This window comes from Rattus norvegicus, chromosome 1 (genome assembly GCF_036323735.1).
Source record: "Rattus norvegicus strain BN/NHsdMcwi chromosome 1, GRCr8, whole genome shotgun sequence".
Taxonomy (NCBI): domain Eukaryota; kingdom Metazoa; phylum Chordata; class Mammalia; order Rodentia; family Muridae; genus Rattus; species Rattus norvegicus.
In genome coordinates this window covers 58,455,174-58,479,529 of record NC_086019.1, presented here as the reverse complement: position 1 = coordinate 58,479,529, position 24,356 = coordinate 58,455,174, and the positions used below count along the sequence as shown (strand labels likewise).

General features: G+C 37.9%; 1 protein-coding gene across 1 annotated transcript in view; it reads right to left on the bottom strand.

Annotated features, from left to right (window-relative positions):
- Positions 1-21,873: 21,873 nt before the first annotated feature.
- The window catches only part of Vom2r7 (vomeronasal 2 receptor, 7), a 28,873-nt gene continuing 26,390 nt past the window's right edge, over positions 21,874-24,356 (bottom strand). The window contains exon 6 of the mRNA NM_001099463.1: positions 21,874-22,802. Within this exon, the coding sequence (NP_001092933.1) occupies positions 21,874-22,802 (929 nt within the window). The remainder of the gene's footprint in view (positions 22,803-24,356) is intronic.

Below are 24,356 nucleotides of genomic sequence, written 5' to 3'. Positions count from 1 at the left end.
AAGAATTGTGTTGGGATTTTGATTGGGATCGAGTTGAATCTGTAGATTTCCTTCCTTAGGATGGCCACTTTTATGATATTGATTCTGACAATCCATGAGAATGGGAGATCTCTCCATTTTCTAAGATCATCTTTGATTTCTTTCTTGAGAGACTTGAAGTTCTTATCATAGAGATCTTTCATTTGTTTGGTTAGAGTTACCCCAAGATATTTTATATTATCTGTGGCTATTGTGAAGGGAGTTGTTTCCCTAATTTCTTTGTCAGCCTGTTTATTGTTTTTTATAAAGAAATGCTCCTGATTCGTTTGAGTTAATTTTATAGCCTCCCAATTTGCTAAAGTTGTTCATCAGCTGTAGAATTTCTCTGGTAGAATTTTTGGCTTATTTATGTATACTATGATATCATCTGAAAATAGTGATACCTTTATTTCTTCATTGCCAATTTGTATCCCTTTGGTCTTTTTTATTGTCTTATCATTCTGGCTAGCTCTTGACGTACTATATTGATTAGATATGAGGACAGTTGGCATCCTTATCTTAACATAAAGAACATAAAGAACATTGCCATGGTAGTGTTACAGGTTGCTCCAGAAAAAATGCAAAAAGGAGAATCATTTTCTTATATACTTTATAAAATCATTCAACAAATATTTGACAACAAAGATACAGATCCACAGAGATCATTCTTAACAATTTTCAAAAATTAATGGGAGCCATTAACTGGATGAGATCTACAATTGCATTAAGTATATTAGAGTCAAATACCAAACATTGCAAGAATATTTAATTTTAAGCAGTCCAAGGTGTTTAATAGCTAAATCAGAAAAAGTGTTAACTCTTGCATTAAAAAACAAATGAACAAACAAACAACAACAACAAAAATCTACAAGAGTCATATGTGAATCAAGTTGATCCAAAACTTGATTGTATTTTGTTCATCTTGCCTTCAATTCATTCACTTACTGCATTCATTTTTCAAAGGTAAGATATTATTATGGAATGGATATTTTAACTGATAACCAAACTAAAAAATATTCAAGACAAATATAGAAAACATTTCTGAATTAATAATAAAATGGAGAATAAAAGTGCTTCAATCATCAGGAGATTGTAGTACCCCTTACAAATGCCGAGATCATTATGGATGGTTAATGAAAACTGGCAAAGAACTTGCAGTAACTATTTGGGTGAAATTAATAACAAATACCCAAAAAACATATGTGTAGAATTTATAAAAAGAACAAATTGGATTCTTCTATGTATTGTAAATAGAACAGCAATTCCAGAGACACTAACATTTTATACAGATGCAACAAGATGATAATAGCAGGTAATAAGTAAGATATAATAAGCAACGTGATCAAAAGTGCACATATATCAGTCCAAAAGTCAGAATTGCATGCAATCCTTATGCTATTAGAAGGTTATCCAGAATCTCTTAATATAATGACTGAACCTTTTATATGCAGAAGGAGATGCTTTAAATGTAGAGGTGGCTGAATTTGTACACTATTAGCAACAAAAAAAATGCATCGATCCTTCTTGCCCAGGAATCTGACAGACTAGTGAAACAGAAATTAAGGATTATCTTATTCTGTCTCGGCAAACTAAGCTGCCCTAACCCGTAAACTGTGTCCTCTCAGGGACAGTACAGATCTGTAGGAGAAATAGGCAATTTTTGACCAGTGACCATCTAGCCACTATGCACCTCACCTGGAGTTAGAGATGGTCAGCTGCTTCTTCCTGTCCACAAATGGAATTTTTAGGAGCAGTTATGTCTTAACAAGTGAAGTGGACTTCTGACATTTTTGAAAACCATCTAACTATGTAAGTATTCTGGGCTGTTATCCATTGACTATCTTAATAAATTATCTTGAAAACACCCTAACAGTAAACATAGTGCCATTAATTTGCTATCTGACCAGTAATTCACATGTTTAATCATCTCAAATTATTTTTTACAGCAGTAAAGGAATGCATATAAGCCTTGTGTAATTAAATGTGTTGTATATGCACAAATGCTTATATGTGAGAGTAGCAATATTAATTTCAATTTTAAACCAATAATTCATACCAATGAAAATCTTAAATTTGTATCATATTCTGTATCAATGTAAAAGATAACTCATCTTAGTAACAAATATAAGGATTTGACCAAATGACATTATGCCTATCCAATCAATTTTAGTTAATTTCTCCCCCATTAAATTATGACCATTTCTAAATTCTCCAGAAAGATAACCTTAGAATAACTACATCCAGGCTCCCAAAGTTTAGGGAATTGGGACAATGACTATGCAATAACTTCTTCAAGTTGTACATGTGCATTGAGATACCTTTGGAAAGTGTGCAAAGCCTAATCACTTTTTTTAAAAACAGAGAGACAAAACCTTTCTCCCAAAATATCATGATCTTTAGTCGACAACCACAAAAGCTTGTATCTTGCACTCTCTTCCAGAGAAATAATACACTCACAAGACTCAAAATCACACCCATTATGAAAATTAAAACAATTAAAAAATGAAGTAAACTTAAAAAATTGTATGAGCCAATTTTGGTTTTTCTGACCTGTTGTGTCAGGAAACGAACTCAAAATTCCCGTGGAGCCCACATTAAGAGATGCTCCAAAATACAACAACCACACATGCTCCACTATGTTCACAGCAGCCTTATTTATAAGAGTCAGAAGCTGGAAAAAACCCAGATGCACTTCAACAGAGGAATGGATACAGAAAATGTGGTAGATCTCCACAAAGGTATACTATTCAGCTTTCAAAAACAATGATTTCCTGAAATTCATAGCCAAATGGATGGAATTAGAAAATAACATCCTGAGTGGGGTAACGCAATCACAAGGAAACACATATGGTATGCACTCACTGAAAAGTAGATATTAGTCCAAAAGCTCAAATTACCCAAGATACAATCCACAGACCACATGAAGCTCAAGAAGAAGGATGACCAAAAAGTGGATGCTTCACTCCTTCTTAAAAGGGGGGAACAAGCTCAAACCCGCGGATCCCTGCCTGCAGCAGCTCGCTGCTCCCAAACCCCGTGGGAGAGAGACCTCACCTCCTGGACAGGTGGGCACTCCTGAGACTGCAGAGCTGAAGAGACCACCAACACTGCTTACCCCTGCCCACATCCCTGGCCCAAGAGGAAACTGTATACAGCCTCAGGGTTCCCTTGGATAAGGGCACAGCAGCAGCAGGTCCCCTGCATCTGAGACACTGCCAGAACCTGAAGGGACCGACCAGATAAACAGTTCTCTGCACCCAAATCCCGTGGGAGGGAGAGCTAAACCTTCAGAGAGGCAGACACACCTGGGAAACCAGAAGAGAAGGCATTCTGCACACATTACTGATTCCAGAGGAAAACACCAAACGGCATCTGGAACCATGCTGCACGGAAGCTCCTGGAAAGGGCGGGGCAGATCTTCCTGGTTGCTGCCTGGGCAAAGAGCTCATAGGGAGCACCCCACGAGCAAACTTGAGCCTCGGGACCACAGGTAAGACAAACCAAGCGACCTGCCTAGTGAACTCAGGACACAGGCCCACAGGAACAGCTGAAAAGCTGTACATAGGAAAAACTACACAACCGAAAGCAGAACACTCTGTTCCCATAACTGGCTAAAAGAAAACAGGAAAACAGGTCTACAGCACTCCTGACACACAGGCTTATAGGACGGTCTAGCCACTGTCAGAAATAGCAGAACAAAGTCACACTAGAGATAATCTGATGGTGAGAGGCAAGCTCAGGAACCCAAGCAACAGAAATCAAGACTACATGGCATCAGAGGAGCCAAATTCTCCCACCAAAACAAACACGGAATATCCAAACACAACAGAAAAGGAAGATCTAATTTCCAAATCATATTTGATCATGATGCTGGAGGACTTCAAGAAAGACATGAAGAACTCCCTTAGAGAAACACAGGAAAACAAAAATAAACAAGTAGAAGCCTACAGAGAGGAATCACAAAAATCCCTAAAAGAATGCCAGGAAAAAACAATCAAACAGTTGAAGAAATTAAAAATGAAAATAGAAGCAATCAAGAAAGAACACATGGAAACAACCCTGGATATAGAAAACCAAAAGAAGAGACAAGGAGCCGTAGATATGAGCTTCACCAACAGAATACAAGAGATAGAAGAGAGAATCTCAGGAGCAGAAGATTCCATAGAAATCATCGACTCAACTATCAAAGATAATGTAAAGCAGAAAAAGCTACTGGTCCAAAACATACAGGAAATGCAGGACTCAATGAGAAGATCAAACCTAAGGATAATAGGTATAGAAGAGAGTGAAGACTCCCAGCTCAAAGGACCAGTAAATATCTTCAACAAAATCATACAAGAAAACATCCCTAACCTAAAGAAAGAGATGCCCATAAGCATACAAGAAGCCTACAGAACTCCAAATAGATTGGACCAGAAAAGAAACACCTCCCGTCACATAATAGTCAAAACAGCAAATGCACAAAATAAAGAAAGAATATTAAAAGCAGTAAGGGAAAAAGGTCAAGTAACATATAAAGGCAGACCTATCAGAATCACACGAGACTTTTTACCAGAGACTATGAAAGCCAGAAGATCCTAGACAGATGTCATACAGACCCTAAGAGAACACAAATGCCAGCTCAGGTTACTGTATCCTGCAAAAATCTCAATTAACATAGATGGAGAAACCAAGATATTCCATGACAAAACCAAATTTACACAATATCGTTCTACAAATCCAGCCCTACAAAGGATAATAAATGGTAAAGCACAACATAAGGAGGCAAGCTATACCCTAGAAGAAGCAAAAAACTAATCATCTTGGCAACAAAACAAAGAGAAGAAAAGCACACAAACATAACCTCAGATCCAAATATGAATATAACAGGAAGCAATAATCACTATTCCTTAATATCTCTCAGCATCAATGGCCTCAACTCCCCAATAAAAAGACATAGATTAACAAACTAGATACGCAACGAGGACCCTGCATTCTGCTGCCTACAGGAAACAGACCTCAGAGACAAAGACAGACACTACCTCAGAGTGAAAGGCTGGAAAACAACTTTCCAAGCAAGTGGTCGGAAGAAGCAAGCTGGACTAGTCATTCTGATATCAATAAATTTAATTTTGAACTAAAAGTCATCAAAAAAGATAAGGAAGGACACTTCATATTCATCAAAGGAAAAATCCACCAAGGTGAACTCTCAATCCTAAATATCTATGCCCCAAATGCAAGGGCACTTACATACGTAAAAGAAACCTTATAAAAGCTCAAAAAACACATTGCACCTCACACAATAATAGTAGGAGATTTCAACACCCCACTCTCGTCAATGGACAGGTCATGAAAACAGAAATTAAACAGAGATGTAGACAGACTAAGAGAAGTCATGAACCAAATGGACTTAACAGATATTTATAGAACATTCTATCCTAAAGCAAAAGGATATACCTTCTTCTCAGCTCCTCATGGGACTTTCTCCAAAATTGACCCAAAAATTGGTAAAAAAAAAAAAAAAACTGGCCTCAACAGGTACAGAAAGATAGAAATAATCCCATGCGTGCTATCAGACCACCATGGCCTAAAGCTGGTCTTCAATAACAATAAGGGAAGAACAACACATATATGTAGAAGTTGAACAATGGTCTACTCAACGATAACCAGGTCAAGGAAGAAATAAAGAAAGAAATTAAAGACTTTTTTAGAATTTAATGAAAATGAAGGTACAACATACCCAATCTTATGGGACACTATGAAAGCTGTGCTAAGAAGAAAACTCATAGCTCTGAGTGCCTGCAGAAAGAAACAGGAAAGAGCATATGTCACCAGCTTGACAGCATACCTAAAAGCTCTAGAACAAAAAGAAGCAAATACACCCAGGAGGAGTAGAAGTCAGGAAATAATCAAACTCAGAGCTGAAATCAACCAAGTAGAAACAAAAAGGACCATAGAAAGAATCAACAGAACCAAAAGTTGGTTCTTTGAGAAAATAAGCAAGATAGATAAACCCTTAGCCAGACTAATGAGAGGACACAGAGAGTGTGTCCAAATTAACAAAATCAGAAATGAAAAGGGAGACATAACTACAGATTCAAGGAAATTCAAAAAATCATCATATCTTACAATCAAAGCCTATATTCAACAAAACTTGAAAATCTGCAGGAGATGAACAATTTCCTAGACAGTTACCAGGTACCGAAGTTAAATCAGGAACAGATAAACCAGTTAAACAACCCCATAACTCCTAAGGAAATAGAAGCAGTCATTAAAAGTCACCCAACCAAAAAGAACCAAGGTCAAGATAGCTTTAGTGCAGAATTCTATCAGACCTTCATAGAAGACCTCATACCAATATTATCCAAACTATTCCACAAAATTGAAACAGATGGAGCACTCCCAAATTCCTTCTAGGAAGCCACAATTACTCTTATACCTAAACCACACAAAGACCCAACAAAGAAGGAGAACTTCAGACCAATTTCCCTTATGAATATCAACGCAAAAATACTCAATAAAATTCTGGCAAACCGAATCCAAGAGCACATCAAAACAATCATCCACCATGATCAAGTAGGCTTCATCCCAGGCATGCAGGGATGGTTTATTATACGGAAAACCATCAACATGATCCATTATATAAACAAACTGAAAGAAGAAAATCACATGATCATTTCATTAGACGCTGAGAAAGCATTTGACAAAATTCAACACCCCTTCATGATAAAAGTCCTGGAAAGAATAGGAATTCATGGCCCATACCTAAACATAGTAAAAGCTATATAGAGCAAACCAGTTGCTAACATTAAACTAAATAGGGAGAAACTTAAAGCAATCCCACTAAAGTCAGGGACTAGACAAGGCTGCCCACTCTCTCCCTACTTATTCAATACAGTTCTTGAAGTTCTAGCCAGAGCAATCAGACAACAAAAGGAGGTCAAGGGGATACAGATCAGAAAAGAAGAAGTCAAAATATCACTATTTGCAGATGATATGATAGTATATTTAAGTGATCCCAAAAGCTCCACCAGAGAACTACTAAAGCTGATAAACAACTTCAGCAAAGTGGCTGGGTATAAAATTAACTCAAATAAATCAGTAGCCTTCCTCTACACAAAAGAGAATGAAGCCGAGAAAGAAATTAGGGAAATGGCACCCTTCATAATAGACCCAAATAATATAAAGTACCTCTGTGTCACTTTAACCAAGCAAGTAAAAGATCTGTGCAATAAGAACTTCAAGACTCTGAAGAAAGAAATTGAAGAAGACCTCAGAAAATGGAAAGATCTCCCATGCTCATGGATTGGCAGGATTAATATAGTAAAAATGGCCATTTTACCAAAAGCTATCTACAGATTCAATGCAATCCCCATCAAAATACCAATCCATTTCTTCAAAGAGTTAGACAGAACAATTTGCAAATTCATCTGGAATAGCAAAAAACCCAGGATAGCTAAAACAATCCTCAACAATAATAGGACTTCAGGGGTAATCACTATCCCTGACCTCAAGCAGTATTACAGAGCAATAGTGATAAAAACTGCATGGTATTGGTACAGAGACAGACAGATAGACAAATGGAACAGAATTGAAGACCCAGAAATGAACCCACACACCTATGGGCACTTGATTTTTGACAAAGGAGCCAAAACCATCAAATGGAAAAAAAGATAGCATTTTCAGCAAATGGTGCTGGTTCAACTGAAGGTCAACATGTAGAAAAATGCAAATCGATCCATGCTTATCACCCTGTACATAGCTTAAGTCCAAGTGGATCAAGGACCTCCACATCAAACCAGATACACTCAAACTAATGGAAGAAAAACTAGGGCAGCATCTCGAACACATGGGCACTGGAAAAAATTTCCTGAACAAAAGACAAATGGCTTATGCTCTGAGATCAAGATTCAACAAATGGGATCTCATAAAACTGCAAAGCTTCTGTAAGGCAAAGGACACTGTGGTTAGGACAAAACATCAACCAACAGATTGGGAAAAGATCTTTACCAATCCTACAACAGATAGAGGCCTTATATCCAAAATATACAAAGAACTCAAGAAGTTAGACTGCAGGGAGACAGATAACCCTATTATAAAATGGGGTTCAGAGCTAAACAAAGAATTCACAGATGAGGAATGCCGAATGGCTGAGAAACACCTAAAGAAATGTTCAACATCTTTAGTCATAAGGGAAATGCAAATCAAAACAACCCTGAGATTTCACCTCACACCAGTGAGAATGGCTAAGATCAAAAACTCACGTGACAACAAATTCTGGCGTGGATGTGAAGAAAGAGGAACACTCCTCCATTGTTGGTGGGATTGCAGACTGGTACAACCATTCTGGAAATCAGTCTGGAGGTTCCTCAGGAAATTGGACATTGAACTGCCTGAGGATCCAGCTATAACTCTCTTGGGCATATACCCAAAAAATGCCCCAACATATAAAAAAGACACGTGCTCCACTATGTTCATAGCAGCCTTACTTATAATAGCGAGAAGCTGGAAACGACCCAGATGTCCTTCAACAGAGGAATGGATACAGAAAATGTGGTATATCTACATAATGGAATATTACTCAGCTATCAAAAACAATGACTTTATGAAATTCGTAGGCAAATGGTTGGAACTGGAAAATATCATCCTGAGTAAGGTAACCCAATCACAGAAAAACACACATGGTATGCACTCATTGATAAGTGTCTATTAGCCCAAATGCCTGAATTACCCTAGATGCCTAGAACAAATGAAACTCAAGACAGATAATCAAAATGTGAATGCTTCACTCCTTCTTTAAAAGGGGAACAAGAATACCCTTGGCAGGGAAGAGAGAGGCAAAGATTAAAACAGACACAGAAGGAACACCCATTCAGAGCCTGCCCCACATGTGGCCCATACATATACAGCCACCCAATTAGACAAGATGGATGAAGCAAAGAAGTGCAGGCCGACAGGAGCTGGATGTAGATCTCTCCTGAGAGACACAGCCAGAATACAGCAAATACAGAGGCGAATGCCAGCAGCAAACCACTGAACTGAGAACAGGACCCCCGTTGAGGGAATCAGAGAAAGAACTGGAAAGCTTGAAGGAGCTCGAGACCCCATATGAACAACAATGCCAAGCAACCAGAGCTTCCAGGGACTAAGCCACTACCCAAAGACTATACATGGACTGACCAGGGACTCTGACCTCATAGGTAGCATTGAATATCCTAGTAAGATCACCAGTGGAAGGGGAAGCCCTGGGTCCTGCGAAGACTGAACCACAAGTGAACGTGATTGTTGGGGGGAGGGCGACAATGGGGCGAGAATGGGGAGGGGAACACCCATAAAGAAGGGGAGGGGGAGGGGTTAGGGGCATGTTGGTCCGTAAACCGGGAAAGGGAATAACACTCAAAATGTAGATAAGAAATATTCAAGTTAATAAAAAAAATACTGAGAGATATTAAAGACAAAAAAGGGGAGAACAAAAATATTCATAACAGGGTATATGGAGGCAAAGTTTGGAGCAGAGACTGAAGGAATGTCCATTCAGAGCCTGCCCTACATGTGGCCCACATATAAACAACCACCAAAACTAAATAAGAATGATGAAGCTAAGAAGTGCATGAAGATGGCCTTGGTGGGCACAGATGGATGGAGAAGTCCTTGGTCTTGCCTAGGTTGAACCCCCAGTGTAAGGGAATGCTGGGGTGGTGTTAGTAATGGGGTGGTTGTGGAGGGAAACACCCTTATAGAAGAAGGAAAGGGGGTGGGGGAGATGGCTTATGGACAGGATTCTGGGAAAGGGAACAACATTTGAAATATAAATAAAGAAATGTCCAGTTGAGAGAGAGAGAGAGAGAGAGAGAGAGAGAGAGAGAGAGAGAGAGAGAGAGAGAGAATACGAGACTCCTGCTATGGTAAATATTAAAAAAACACGCACAAACTAGGCAGCATTTATAAAAACAATTTGTTCATGCTTCTATTAATACCAATACCAATAATAAGGAACTTGTCAAACCAGGATTTTAGCCCAAAATTCCTATGGAGACCACAATAGAGAATATAAGCCTCCTGTAGACCAAAATCTACATCTATCTCTTAAGCTCTCTACCTGGAGCATCAGACTTTCTTTTATTAATAACTTCTATAAAATATGTCTGTATGTGCTCTGCCTGGTGTTATAGACCTTTACTTACGCATTTTTTTACTTACTTTAGTTGAGAACCATGGGCAAAACTCCACATGAGACTCAGATTAACTGTATATGAGTCTATTTTAAAAGCATATAAATCAGCCTTTTAAATATATCATATTTTAATCAACATCTGTTAAGGAAGCAGGAAGCTTCAATTATCAGCTTTCTGTGGCTAGGAGCAGCCTGTACTTTTCATGTCAGGGGACCTAGCATCTGTGAGCAGACTCCTCCTCTGTTGCTTTGTTTAAAGTTCCTGCACTTGGGCCATCACTTGACTCATGATGGTGCCAGCCCTTTATGAGTTAGAAAATAAAACTCAACTCTTAATTTTTAGGCTGATTAACTTAAATTTTTAGTAGATTCTTGCCTAACATGTTGGTATGCCACATGTTGTGGTAATTATTAAAAATAAATGTAAACTTTATTCTGTGCTAGTGCCAGCACTGTAGGGCATCATGGCATCTGTGGGGCACCTTCATCTCAGTGGCGGCCAGTCCTAGAGTTGCACCATGACATGTTACCTCTAGTTATCCGCTAGAACCAGCTAACCCCCGTTGATAGTGGCTCTCTCCTAGCTGGAAACTTTCTGGTCCCAGTTGACAGGAAGAATCAAGACACTAGATATCCAGCAGTGGCTGGCCTATCACAGCACCCTGTTGCAGACTCTGTCCACACTCCCAGCACCTGGCTCCAGGTAGTTAAAGTTTAAACTCCCAACAATCCCTTAAAATCAAGACTCAATAATCTGTAATTTAACACTCAGATTTATATGTCAAATTCTCAATCTATAATACAGCCACACAATAAACTCACAGCCATTTGATAAAGATATACAATTGATAAAGATAAAAGCTGCCTACCTAGATAACTTGACCTATAAAAATCCAACCCTTAAGAAATATTCATAACTATGAGCATTTAAGACCACCCAGATCTGAGTTGTCCTTCTCTGTCTCCACCTTGATTCTTTCTCCTTTTCTCTTCTCCCTCACCCTACCAAAACTTTGTCCCTGCCTTAGTTTTTCCTGTCCCATCAAGACCCTTGACCTAACATGTGCCAGCCCTTACCTGCATATGTATATCAAGCTACAACAACCAACCTCTGTTAACTGTAGAGAGTAACCGTAGGGGAACTAAAAGAAATTACATCTGTTAGATGGATGTTTTCCATTTTGCAGAATTTGAGAAATGATGGTATATAAAGCACGCCATTGACATGTACACAGGGTTTCATTGGGCAACTCCATTAATATCTGAAATGGATGATTTTGTCATTTTATACTTATTAGAAATACTGACAATGATGTGGATACCTACACAAATTAAAGCCGATAATGCCCCTGAATATATATTCAATAAGATGAAGAAATTCTTTGCATGTTCCGGAATAAAGCAGGTTATTGATATAGCACCCAATCTGACAAGACAAGCAGTTATAGAAAGAGCCAATCGTACCTTACAAAAATGCTTATTAAACAAAAAGTAAGAGTAACACTCTAAAGGTATGTGATAAATAACTTGAAATTATTTTAATGCTAGGGAAAAATTAACAAAAGCAATTGAGAGACTCTGAGTCTTTGAAAAAACTGAGGATCTAAGACAAAAATATACTATGAGTTGATATTAGACTAGAAATCTGCAATAGTTTTAAGTTGTGGGTTTCATCTTGCTTATGTATCTACAAGGACTAATAAAATATGGTTAGCAATAGAGCTTATAAAGATTACATCTTACCAGAAGAGAAAAAAAAACCTTCTTTTCAGCTGAGGCATGAATGTGTTCACAAAGCAAATAGCCCAGGTGATTCACTTTCTCAGTTTTACAGACTATCTCCATTATAGATTACAAAGAAAAAAAAAAGCATGCCAATCAACTTTTTAAAAAGGCTACCCCAAAATGAACAACAACACAAAGACTTGACAGGCAACACTAACACTGGATATACAGACTTGACAACACACGAGAGAGCTAACTTTCCCTTTTGTTGGATTTTTAATTTACATTTCAAATGTTAGCCCTTTTCACGGTTTCCCCTTCAGAAACTCACTATCTCCCCCTGCTTCTGTGAAGATGCTCTCCCCATCAATCCACACAATCCATCCTAACTCCCTGCTCTGACATTCCCATATACAGTGGGGGCACAAACCTTGGCAGGACCAAGAGCCTCTCATCTCATTGATGCCCAAGAAGGCCATTCTCTGCTACATATGCAGTGGCACCACAGGTCCTTTCCTGTGTCCTCTTGGGATGATGATATAATGCCTGGGAGCTCTGACGGTCTGGTTGGTTCATATTTTTGTTCTTCTTATGGGTTTGCAAACCCTTTCAGATCCTTTAGTTCTTTCTCTAACTCCTCCATTGGGGACCCCATTTTCAGTTCAATTGCAGGTTATGAACATCCCCCTCTGTATATGTCAGGCTCTGGCACATCCTCTCAGGAAACAGCTATATCAGGATCCTGTCAGCATGCACATTTTGGTATAAACAATATTATCATGGTTAGTTGGATCTATATGGGATAGATCCCCAAGTGGTGCAGTCTCTTGATAGCCTTGCCTTTAATCTCAGCTCCACATTTTTTCTCTATATTTCCTCCTGTGAGTATTTTTGTTCACCATTCAAAGAAGGACTGAAGCATCCACAATTTGGCCATCCTTTTGAGCTTCATGTGGTGTCTGAATGGTATCTTGGGTTTTCCAAGATTTTGGACTAATATTCACTTATCAGTGAGTGCATACAATGTATGCTGTTTTGTGACTAGGTTACCTTACATAATATTTTCTAGTTACATCCATTTGCCTAAGAATTTCACAAAGTCATTTTTAATACCATTGTAGTAGTATTCCATTGTGTAATTCCATGTGTACCATATTTTCTGTATCCATTCCTCTGTTGAAAGACATTGGGGTTCTTTCCAGCTTCTGGCTATTATAAATAAGACTGCTATAAACATAGTGGAGCATGTGTCCTTGCTATATGTTGGAGCATCTTTTGGGTATATGCCCAGGAGTGGTATAGCTGGGTCCACCAGTAGTACTATCTCCAATTTTCTGAGGAACCACCAGACTGATTTCCAGAGTGGTTGTAACCAGCTTGCAATCCCACCAACCATGCAGGAGTGTTCCTCTTTATCCACATCCATGTCAGCATCTGCTGTCATGTGAATTTTAATTAACCCGTTTACCATAAAATCCCACTAGGGCCCAGACAAGGAATTGTTTGCAAAACATCAAAAGGAAGCAATTAAGGAAGACTATCATCTCTTCAGTTGCAGTGAGTGCTTTTGCTTTTTTTCACAAGTTAAGATTGTTAGAATTTATGGTGGTAGGTCTTATTTAATTATTGTATAATGTTGGAAATTTATGTTCATTCTGCTTAATTATTAACAAACATTTAAAGTGTTTTCACTCACTTCTTATATATTAAAAGATATTTAACATTCTTTTGATTAATTATTGTATATTGACAAAAATATTAAGTTCTTTGACTATCGTATACTACCTTGTACATGAACTGTTTGTTTAAAGTGTGATAAAATGTTCAATTTTGATGGCGTATAGAACTGTTTCTATTATGTGTAGACTGTTGATGTTAGAGAAAAAGACAATTTTTAAACATAAATGAGGACATGAATTGGAAATGTCTGGTTTCTTTGGAGACTCAGTTTTGTCACAATATACTTTCTGTAAACTGTCTTATAGAAACATGGGAGGACACTTTGGTGAGAACAGACACATGGTGTTAAAGTGTTTAAATACTCTTATGGAACAAGGTGTTGAAAAGGAGGCCTAGGACAGGACCCTTCTGGTCTCCATTTGCACCAAGAGCTGGAGCTGTCCCACAGCCCTCAGAAACAAATCCTGCCTGCAGCAAGCTGTTCTGACAGCACTGCATGCCCTCAAAAATCCAAAGCCCACATGAAAACACAAACTTCTCTCCACTGAAAGTCAAAGAAGAGGCCCATTGGGAGCACATGAGGAACAGGTGACACAGTGCAGTATAGAAAAGAACCCTTCCGGTCTCCATGTCTTACCAGACATGGGACTGTCCCACAGCCCTGTAACACAAAACCTGCCCATAGAGAGCTAGTTTCCCAGAAGTGCACTCCCATCTAAGCCCACATCCCAAAGATAAGACACAACTTGCTCTCCATTGCTGTACAATGACAGACTAATGGGTTGAGAAGCCCACAGGAGGGACAAGCTCCAGTCAGAATCAGCAACACCAACTAAAAGAGATAACCAGATGGCAAAAGGCAAGTAAAAGAACCTAAACACCAGAAACCAAGACTATTTGGCATCATCAGAACTCGGTTTCACCACCACAGCAAATACTGAATATCAACACACATATAAAAGCAAGACTTAGATTTAAAATCACATCACATGATGATGATAGAGGACTTTAAGAGAACATAGATGACTCCCTTAAAGAAAGACAGGAGAAAACAGGTAAACAAGTAGAAGCACTTTAAAAGTTAAAGCAAAAGTCCCTTAAAGAATTATAGGAAAACACAACCAAACTGATGAAGGAATTGTATAAAACCAACCAGGATCTAAAATTGGAAATTAAAAAATGTATATATATCGCAAAGGAAGACAATTGTGGAAATAGAGAACATAGAAAAGAGATCAGGGATCATAGATGCAAGCATCATCACCAGAATACAAGAGATTAAAAAGAGAATGTCAGGGTCAGAGGATACCATAGAAAACATTGACAAAGTAGTCAAAGAAAATGCAAAAAGCAAAAAGCTCCTAACCCAAAAATCCAGAAAATCCAGGACACAATGAGAAAACCAAACCTAAGAATAATAGGTGTAGAAGATAATGAAGATTCCAAAATTAAAGATCCAGTAATTATCTACAATAAATTATAGAAGAAGACTTCCAAACCTAAAGAAAGTGATGCTCAAGAACAAACAAGAAGCCAACAGAAGTCCAGATTGTACCAAAAAAGGAATTCCTCTTGTCACATAAAAGCCAAAACACCAAATGCACAAAACATAGAAAGACTACTAAAGCAGTAAAGGAAAAAGCTCAAGTAACATATAGAATCAGAATTACATCAGACTTCTCAACTGAGACTATGAAAGCTAGAAGATCCTGGACAGATGTCATACAGATCCAATGAGAACACAAATGCCAGCCCAGACTACTATACCCAGTCAAACACTCAATTGCCATAGATGGAGAATCCAAGATATTCTGTGACAAAACCAAATATACACAATATCTTTCAACAGATCCTGTCCTACAAGGAAAATAGATAGAAAAGTTCAACACAAGGAAGGAAACGACACCTTTAGAAAAGCAAGAAATTAATCTTCTTGCAACAAACCCAAAAGAAGTTAGGCATACAAACATAATTTTACCTCTAAAAACAAAAGTAACAGTAACCATTAACTAACCTTTAATATCTCTTAATATCAATGAAATCAATTTCCCAATAAATAAACATAGACAAACAGACTGGATATGTAAGCAGGACCCAGCATTTTGCTACATACAGGAAACAAACCTCAGTGACAAAAAAAACACTACCTAAGAGTAAAAGGCTGGGAAGATACGTTCCTAGCAAATAGTCCCAAAAAACAAGCTGGAGCAGCCATTCTAATATCAAATAAAATTGACTTTCATCCAAAAGTTATCAAAAAAGAGAAGGAAGGACACTTCATACTCATCAAAGGAAAAGTCTAACAAGATGAACTATCAATTCTGATCATCTCCACTCCAAATGCAAGGGTACCCACATTCATAAGAGAAATTTTATTAAGTATCAAAGCATGTATTGCTCCACACACTATATAGCAGGAGATTTCAACAGCACACTCTCATCCATGGACAGATCATGGAAACAGAATCTAAAAAAGAGACACATTGAAACTAAAAGAAGTTATAAAACAAATGAATTAAAGACACATCTAGAAGACATTTGATCCTAAACAAAAGTGTATGCCTTCTTCTCAGCACCTCATGGTACCTTCTCAAAAACTGACAATTATAGATACCAGGAGATTGAATTAATCCCATGCATCCTATCTGATCAACATGGACTAATGCTGTTCTTCAATAGCAACAAAAACAACAAAAATTCTTCATACACATGGAAGCTGAACAATGTTCCACTCCATGAAAACTTGGTCAAGGAAGAAAAAAAGAAGTGAACAAAGAAAGAAAGGAAGGAAAGAAGGAAGGAAGAAGGAAGAAGGAAGGAAGGAGGAAAGAAATTAAAGGCTTCTTAGGATTTAATGAAAATGAAGGCATAACATACCGAAACTTATATGATACAATGAAAGCAATACTTAGTGGAAAATTTATAGCGCTGAGTGCCTCCAAAAAGAAATTGGAAAGATCATACACTAAATATCTTGATAGCACACACCTGAAAGCTCCAGAATAAAGGGAAGTAAATTCACTCAAGAGGAATAGACAGCAAGAAATAATAAAACTCAGAGCTGAAATCAACCAAGTAGAAACAAAAATATCTATACAAAGAGTCAACAAAACCAGAACATGGTTCTTATAATAAATAAATTTTGAGAAAATCAACAAGATAAATAAATCCTTAGCCATACTAACCAGAGAACACACAGAGAGTATCCAAATTAATAATATCAGAAATGAAAAGGGAGACTTAGCAAGAGAAACTGAGGAAATTCTAAAAAATATTAGATCTTTTCAGAACCCAGATGTCCTTCAACAGAGGAATAGATATAGAAAATGTGGTACATCTACACAATGGAGTACTAGTCAGCTATCAAAAACAATCACTTCATGAAATTCATAGGCAAATGTATTGAACAAGAAAATATCCTGAGTGAAGTAACTCAGTCACAAAAAAAGAAATAAAAGAAAAAACCACACATGGTATACACTCACTGATAAGTGGATGTTAGCCCAAAAGCTCAAATTACCCAAGATGCAATCCACTGACCACATGAAGCTCAAGAAGAAGAATAACTAAAGTGCACATGCTTCTCTCCTTCTTAAGAGGAGGAATGAAAATATTCATAAGAGTGGCTATGGAGGCAAAGTCTGCAGCAGAGACTGAAGGAATGAACATTAAGAGCCTTCCTCACATGTGGTCCATATATGTATAGAGTCACCAAAACTAGATAACATTGATGAAACTATGAAGTACATGCTGATAGGAACTGGATTTAGATGTCTTCTGAGAGACACAGACCAAGCATGTCAAATACAGGGGCGAATCCTAGCAGGAAACCACTGAACTGAGGAGACCCCTGTTGGAGGAGTTGGAGAAAGGATTGAAAGAGCTGAAGGGGCTTGCAACCCCAGAAGAACAACAATGTCAAGCAACCAGAGTTCCCAGGGTTTAAATGAGTACCCAAACAATATACATGGACTGATCCATGGCTCCAGCTGCATAAATAGCAGAGAATGGCCTTGCTGGGCACCAGTGGAAAGAGAAGCCTTTGGTCCTGCCAAGGTTGGGCCGCCAGTGTAGGGGAATGCTAGGGGACAGAAAGGGGATATAGATGGCATGGAGAAACACCCTTATAGAAGAAGGTGAGGGGTGGGATGGGGTCTTATGTCCAGGAAACCGGGAAAGGAAATAACCTTTGAAATGTAATTTAAAATTATGCAATGAAAAAAACAATGACGGCTGGAGGGATGGCTCAGTGGTCAAGAGCACTGGCTGCTCTTCCCGAGGTCCTGAGTTCAAATCCCAGCAACCACATGGTGGCTCACAACCATCTGTAAGGAGATCTGATGCCCTCTTCTGGTGTGTCTGAAGACAGCTACAGTATACTTATCTATAATAAATAAATATTTTAAAAAAAGAAAAAAACAATGACTACATGAAATTCAAAGGAAAATGGATGGAACAAGAAAATATCATCCTGAGTGAGGTAGCCCAGTCACAAAAGAACACACTCACTAATCAGTGGCTGTTATCCCAAAAGCTTGGAACACCTAAGAAAAAATTCACAAATCTATGAGTATATTTGCTTTTTGGTTGTTCTAGGGCTTTCAGGTATGCTGTCAAGTTGCTAGTGTATGATCTCTTCAGTTTCTCTTTAGAGGCACTCAGAGTTATGAATTTTCCTCCTAGCATTGCTTTCATTGTGTCCCAAAATTTGTATATGCTGTGCCTTTATATCATTAAATTTTAAAAATTTGTATATCTTTCTTTATTTCTCCTTTGACCTAGTTATCACTGAGTAGAGCACTGTTCATATTCCATGTCCATGTGGACTTTCTGTCATTTTTGTTGTTATTGAACATCAGCCTTAGTCCGTGGTAATCTGATAGGATGCATAAGGTTATTTTAATATTCTTGTATATGTTGGGGCCTGTTTTGTGACCAATTACATGGTCAGTTTTGAAGAAGGTACCATGAGGTGCTGAGAGACAGTGTATTCCTTTATTGGAGGGTGAAATGTTCTATAGATATCGGTTAAACCCGTTTTTTTCAAAACTTCTGTTAGTTTCTCTGTGTCTCTATTTTCTGTTCCCATGATCTGTCCATTGATGAGAGTGTGGTGTTGAAATATCCAACTATTATTTTTTGTGGTGTTTTGTGTAATCTTTTAGCTTTAATAAGGTTTTGGAGTAAAAATGTTCAGAATTGAGAGTTCATATTGATAGATTTTTCCTTAGGTAAGTATGCAATGTTCTTTCTTATCTTTTATGATAACTTTTAGATACAACACCCTTCATAATAGTCCCAAATATAATAAAATACCTTGGTGTGACATTAACCAAACAAGTGAAAGATATGTATGATAAGAACTTCAAGCTCACCCAAATACATGGGTCAAATTAATAATGGAGTGTCTAAAGCGGTGAGCCAAAATAAGCCTTTCTTCCTTCAGGTATCATCACAGGTATTTCTCTTGTCATGGTGAGAAAAGTAACAAATACAATTTCAGTAGATGTGAGCTAATATAACTACTTTGGGATCCTTTTCTCTGTTTCTTTGTAAGAAGATCCTGATTGTTAATGAAGATCCAATTAAAATGTTACCTCTACCAACAATATGCCTCCCCTAAATCCAAGTTGATAGTGTGTATAATAAAATACTTGCCACTTAAAAAAAAGAACTTCAAGCTCTGAAGAAAGAAATTGAAGAATACCTCAGAAGATGGAAAGATCTCCCATGCTCATGGATTGGCAGGATTAGTATAGTAAAAATGGCCATTTTACCAAAAGCGATCTATAGATTCAATGCAATCCCCATCAAAAAACCAACCCAATTCTTCAGAGAGTTAGACTGAACAGTTTGCAGATTCATTTGGAATAACAAAAAAACCCAGGATAGCTAAAACTATCCTCAACAATAAAAGGACTTCTGGGGGAATCACTATCCCTAAACTCAAGCAGTATTACAAAACAATAGCAATAAAAGCTGTATGGTATTGGTACAGAGACAGGTAGATAGACCAGTGGTATAGAAGTGAAGATCCAGAAATGAACCCACAAACCTATGGGCACTTGATTTTTGACAAAAGAGCCAAAACCATCCAATGGAAAAAAGATAGCATTTTCAGCAAATGGTGCTGGTTCAACTGAAGGTAAACTTGTAGAAGAATGCAGATCAATCCATTCTTATCACCCTGTACAAAGCTTAAGTCCAAGTGGATCAAGGACCTCCACATCAAACTAGATACATTCAAACTAATAGAAGAAAAAGTGTGGAAGCTACTCGAACACATGGGCACTGGAGAAAATTTCCTGAACAAAACACCAATGGCTTATGCTCTAAGATCAAGAATCGACAAATGGGATCTCATAAAACTGCAAAGCTTCTGTAATGCAAAATACACTGTCACTAGGACAAAATGGCAATCAACAGATTGGGAGATCTTTACCAATCCTCCATCTGATAGAGAGCTAATATCCAAAGTATACATAGAACTCCTGAAGTTAAATTTCAGAGAATCAAATAACCCTATTAAAAATGGGGACAGAGCTAAAGAAAGAATTCACAGCTGAGAAATATCAAATGGCTGGGAAGCACCTATGGAAATGTTCAACATCCTTTATCATCAAAGAAATGCAAATCAAAACAATCCTGAGATTCCACCTCACACCAGTCAGAATGTCTAAGATCAAAAACTCAGGCAACAGCAGATGCTGGTGAGGATGTTGATAAAGAGGAACACTCATCCAGTTTTGGTGGAATTGCAAACTGGTACAACCTCTCTGACAATCAGTCTGGAGTTTCCTCAGAATATTGGACATTCCACTACCTGAGGACCCAGTTATACCTATCGTGAACATATACCCAAAAGATGCTCCAACCTACAACAAAGATACATGCTCCACTATGTTCATGACTGCCTTAATTATAGTAGCCAGAATCTGGACAGAACCCAGATTCCCTTCAACAGAGGAATGAATACAGAAAATATAGTACATATACACAACAGAATATTACACAGCTATCAAAAACAATGACTTTATGAAATTCATAGGCAAATGGATGGAAATAGAAAACATCATCCTGAGTGAAATAACCCAATCACAGAAAAACATACATGTTATATATTCATTGATAAGTGGATATTAGCCCAAGTGGGGTTATCAAAATTCAGATGCTTCACTCCTTTAAAAGGGGAACAAAAATATTCATAGGAGGGGATAGAGAGTCAAAGTTTAGAGCAGAAACTGAAAGAACAGACATTCAGATCCTGCCCCACATGTGGCCCATATATATACAGTCGCCAAAACTAGATAAGATGGATGAAGCTAAGATGTACATGCTGACAGGAACTGGATATAGATCTCCCCTGAGAGACACAGCCAGAACATGTAAAATACAGAGGCGAATGGTGGTAGAAAACCACTGAACTGAGAACAGGACCCACTGTTGAAGGAATTTGAGAAAGGACTGAAATAGCTGAAGGGGCTTGCGACCCCATAAGAAGAACAATGCCAACCAACCAGAGCTTCCAGGAACTAAACCACTACCCAAAGTCTATACATGGACTGACCCTAAGCTCCAACTTCATAGATAGCAGTGAATAGCCTTATTGGGGCACTAGTGGAAGGTGCAGCCCTTGTTCCTGGCAAGGTTAGACCTTCAGTGTAGGGGATTATTGGGGGGGGTAGGCAGTAATGGAGAATAGATTGGGAAGGGAGCACCCATTCAGAAGGGGAGGTGAAGGGGCTAGGGGACTGATGGACAGGAAACTGGGAAAGGCAATAACATTTGAAAGGTAAACAAGAAATACACAATTTAATGAAAATGAAAAAAAATTGAACATATGAAAATTTATAAATTACCTATGTAGCAATGGAATAAGTATGAATTATTAATGGACATTAAGAAATAATATTTGGATGAGCATGTCATATTAAATATGGTACTAATTCAGGCAGAGGAAATTATATGCAAATTATGATTGATAAACACATTAAAAGAAGAAAAGAACATAGGAATTTTTATATCAAAGAAAGATTAAAATTTCAACATTATCCAGGTATGATGCCACCAATTTATTGACTCAGAGAAACTGAGCAAATGAGCAGATGTGGTTTTCACAAATGAAATAGAGAAGTTTCTCTCATGCTGTAACACCAGAATATAATTGTTTAAAGAAATAATGTTTGATGGAGTTGAATCCATTTTATAGTTGTATATCTTATGTTTTTAGAATAGAATATGGAATAAATTCAAACCTCTTAACATTTGCTAACATAGAAACTAAATTTATTTTTCAACTATATTTTAATAGACTTATTCTTTCTAGAATGTGTTTTGTCTCTCATATGATGAAATGAGTTCTTTTCTGGTCTCAACAAGATAATGTAACACTTAGGAGCAAATATAAAACCAAGGAGGGCTGCACTGGAAGCTAAGATAGAGAATACTTCCATAGCCACCATGACCTTCCCCTTAGTGCTATGGTAGACAGGAAGAAATGTGACCCAGACACAGAAGAACACCAGCATGCTGAATGACAGAAATTTGGATTCATTGAACGTATCAGGCAGATTTCTAGATAAGAATGCCATGGTGTAACCACCAATTGCCAGGGAGCAGAGGTATCCCAGAACACAGTGGAAGGCAAGAGATGATCCCTTGTTACACAAAAGTAGGATGTGTCCATGTTCAGCATGAAAATCTTGGTCAATGAATGGAGGAGAGGTTGCCATCCATATTGCACAAAGAAGAAGTTGGATCAGAGTACAAATAGGAATTATATAGTTTGGGGCCCTTGATATCATTAACCACCTCACCATTCTCCCTGGAATGGTGGCTTTGAAAGCAATGACCACAGTAATAGCTTTGGCCAATACAGTAGCCAGAGCCACAGTGAATGCAATTCCAAATATGGTCTGCTGGAAAATACAGGTGGCTGCATTTGGTTGACCAATAAAGTTCAAGGAACAGAGTAAACAAAAGGTGATTGTGATGAGCAAAGTGTAACTGAGACCACGATTATTGGCTTTCACAATGGGAGTCTCTCTGTACTTCACAAAGACCCCAATTACAAAGGCTGTGAGTGCAGATAAGCAGAGAGATATACTAGCCAGAATCATCCCCAAGGGGTCTTCATAGGCCAGAAAGCTCACAGTTTTCTGGAAGCAATGGTTCTTCTCTGGATTTGCATAATGACTCTCTGGACACTTCATACACTGATCCACATCTGGTCAGAAATGTAGGTTATCATGAGATCATGAGTCCAGACTGAATTGATACCTTATTTTTTCTGAGTGATTTTTATGTACAAGGACTGTTACAAATTCAAGGACTGTTAAAAATTCCACCTTACCTTTTTTCTCAGGAAAAAAGTAATAAGCACGCTGTTATGAATAGTTAAATATTTATATACTTTTCCTTCTTTCTCATGTATTTCTTCTAGTATGCATATTCACATATAGTGTGTTTTCATTCAATCATTCTTTCCTACCATCATATTCTTTCTCTTACATAAGTTATCTACATTTCCACTGATAAGTAGATATTAGTCCCAAAGCTTGGGTATATAAGACACAATTCCCAGACCACATGAAGCTCAAGAAAAAGGAAAATCAATCTGTGGATGCTTCAGACATTTTAGAAGGGGGAACAATAAAATATTTACAGAAGGACATAAAGAAACAAAACATGAAGCAGAGACTAAAGGAAAGGCCATCAAGAGACTGCCATACATGGGGATCCATCCCATATACAGACATTAAACCCAGCACTATTGGGGTTGCCAAGGAGTACATGTTGACAGGAGCCTGATATAGCTGTCCCCTGAGAGGCTTTGCCAGAGATGGACAAATACAGAGGCAGTTGCTCACTACCAACCATTGGATGGAGAAGAGGGTCCAAAATGAAAGAGATGGAGAAAGGATTGTACGACCTGAAGGGGTTTATAACCCCATAAGAACAATCATAACAACCAACCAGAGCTCCCTGGGACTAATCACCATTTACTATGTACACATAGACAGACACATGGCTCCAGTTGCATGTGTGGCAGAGGATGGCCTTGTTAAGCACCAATCGGGAGGAGAAGCCTTTGGTCAAGCCAAGGCTGAATCACCCAATATAAGTGAATGTCAGGTCAGGGAGGAAGGAAGGAGTGGATGATTGGGGAGGAGCACACTCATAGAAAAATGGGGAAGAGGGGTAGGATAGGGAGTTTAAGGATTAGAAAGAGGGAAAGGGGATATCATTTGAAATGTAAATAAAAACATCTAATAAAAAAAGAAAAATTAAATTAATCCAACTCTTCAATCAATATTAAGAAATAGAAAAATACTGAGAATTATTTTTCCTTTATTTAATATACCATAATTGTACATATTACCTATTCTTAAAACTAGAGATTGCCCCAAATACAAGGGCAACTACATACGTAAAAGAAACCTTATTAAAGCTCAAAACACACATTGCACCTCACACAATAATAGTAGGAGATTTCAACTCCCCACTCTCATCAATGGACAGGTCATGAAAACAGAAATTAAACAGAGATGTAGACAGACTAAGAGAACTCATGAACCAAATGGACTTAACAGATATTTATAGAACATTCTATCATAAAGCAAAAGGATATACATTCTTCTCAGCTCCTCATGGTACTTTCTCCAAAATTGACCATATAATTGGTCAAAAAACGGGCCACAACAGGTACAGAAAGATAGAAATAATCCCATGCGTGCTATCAGACCACCACGGCCTAAAGCTGGTCTTCAATAACAATAGG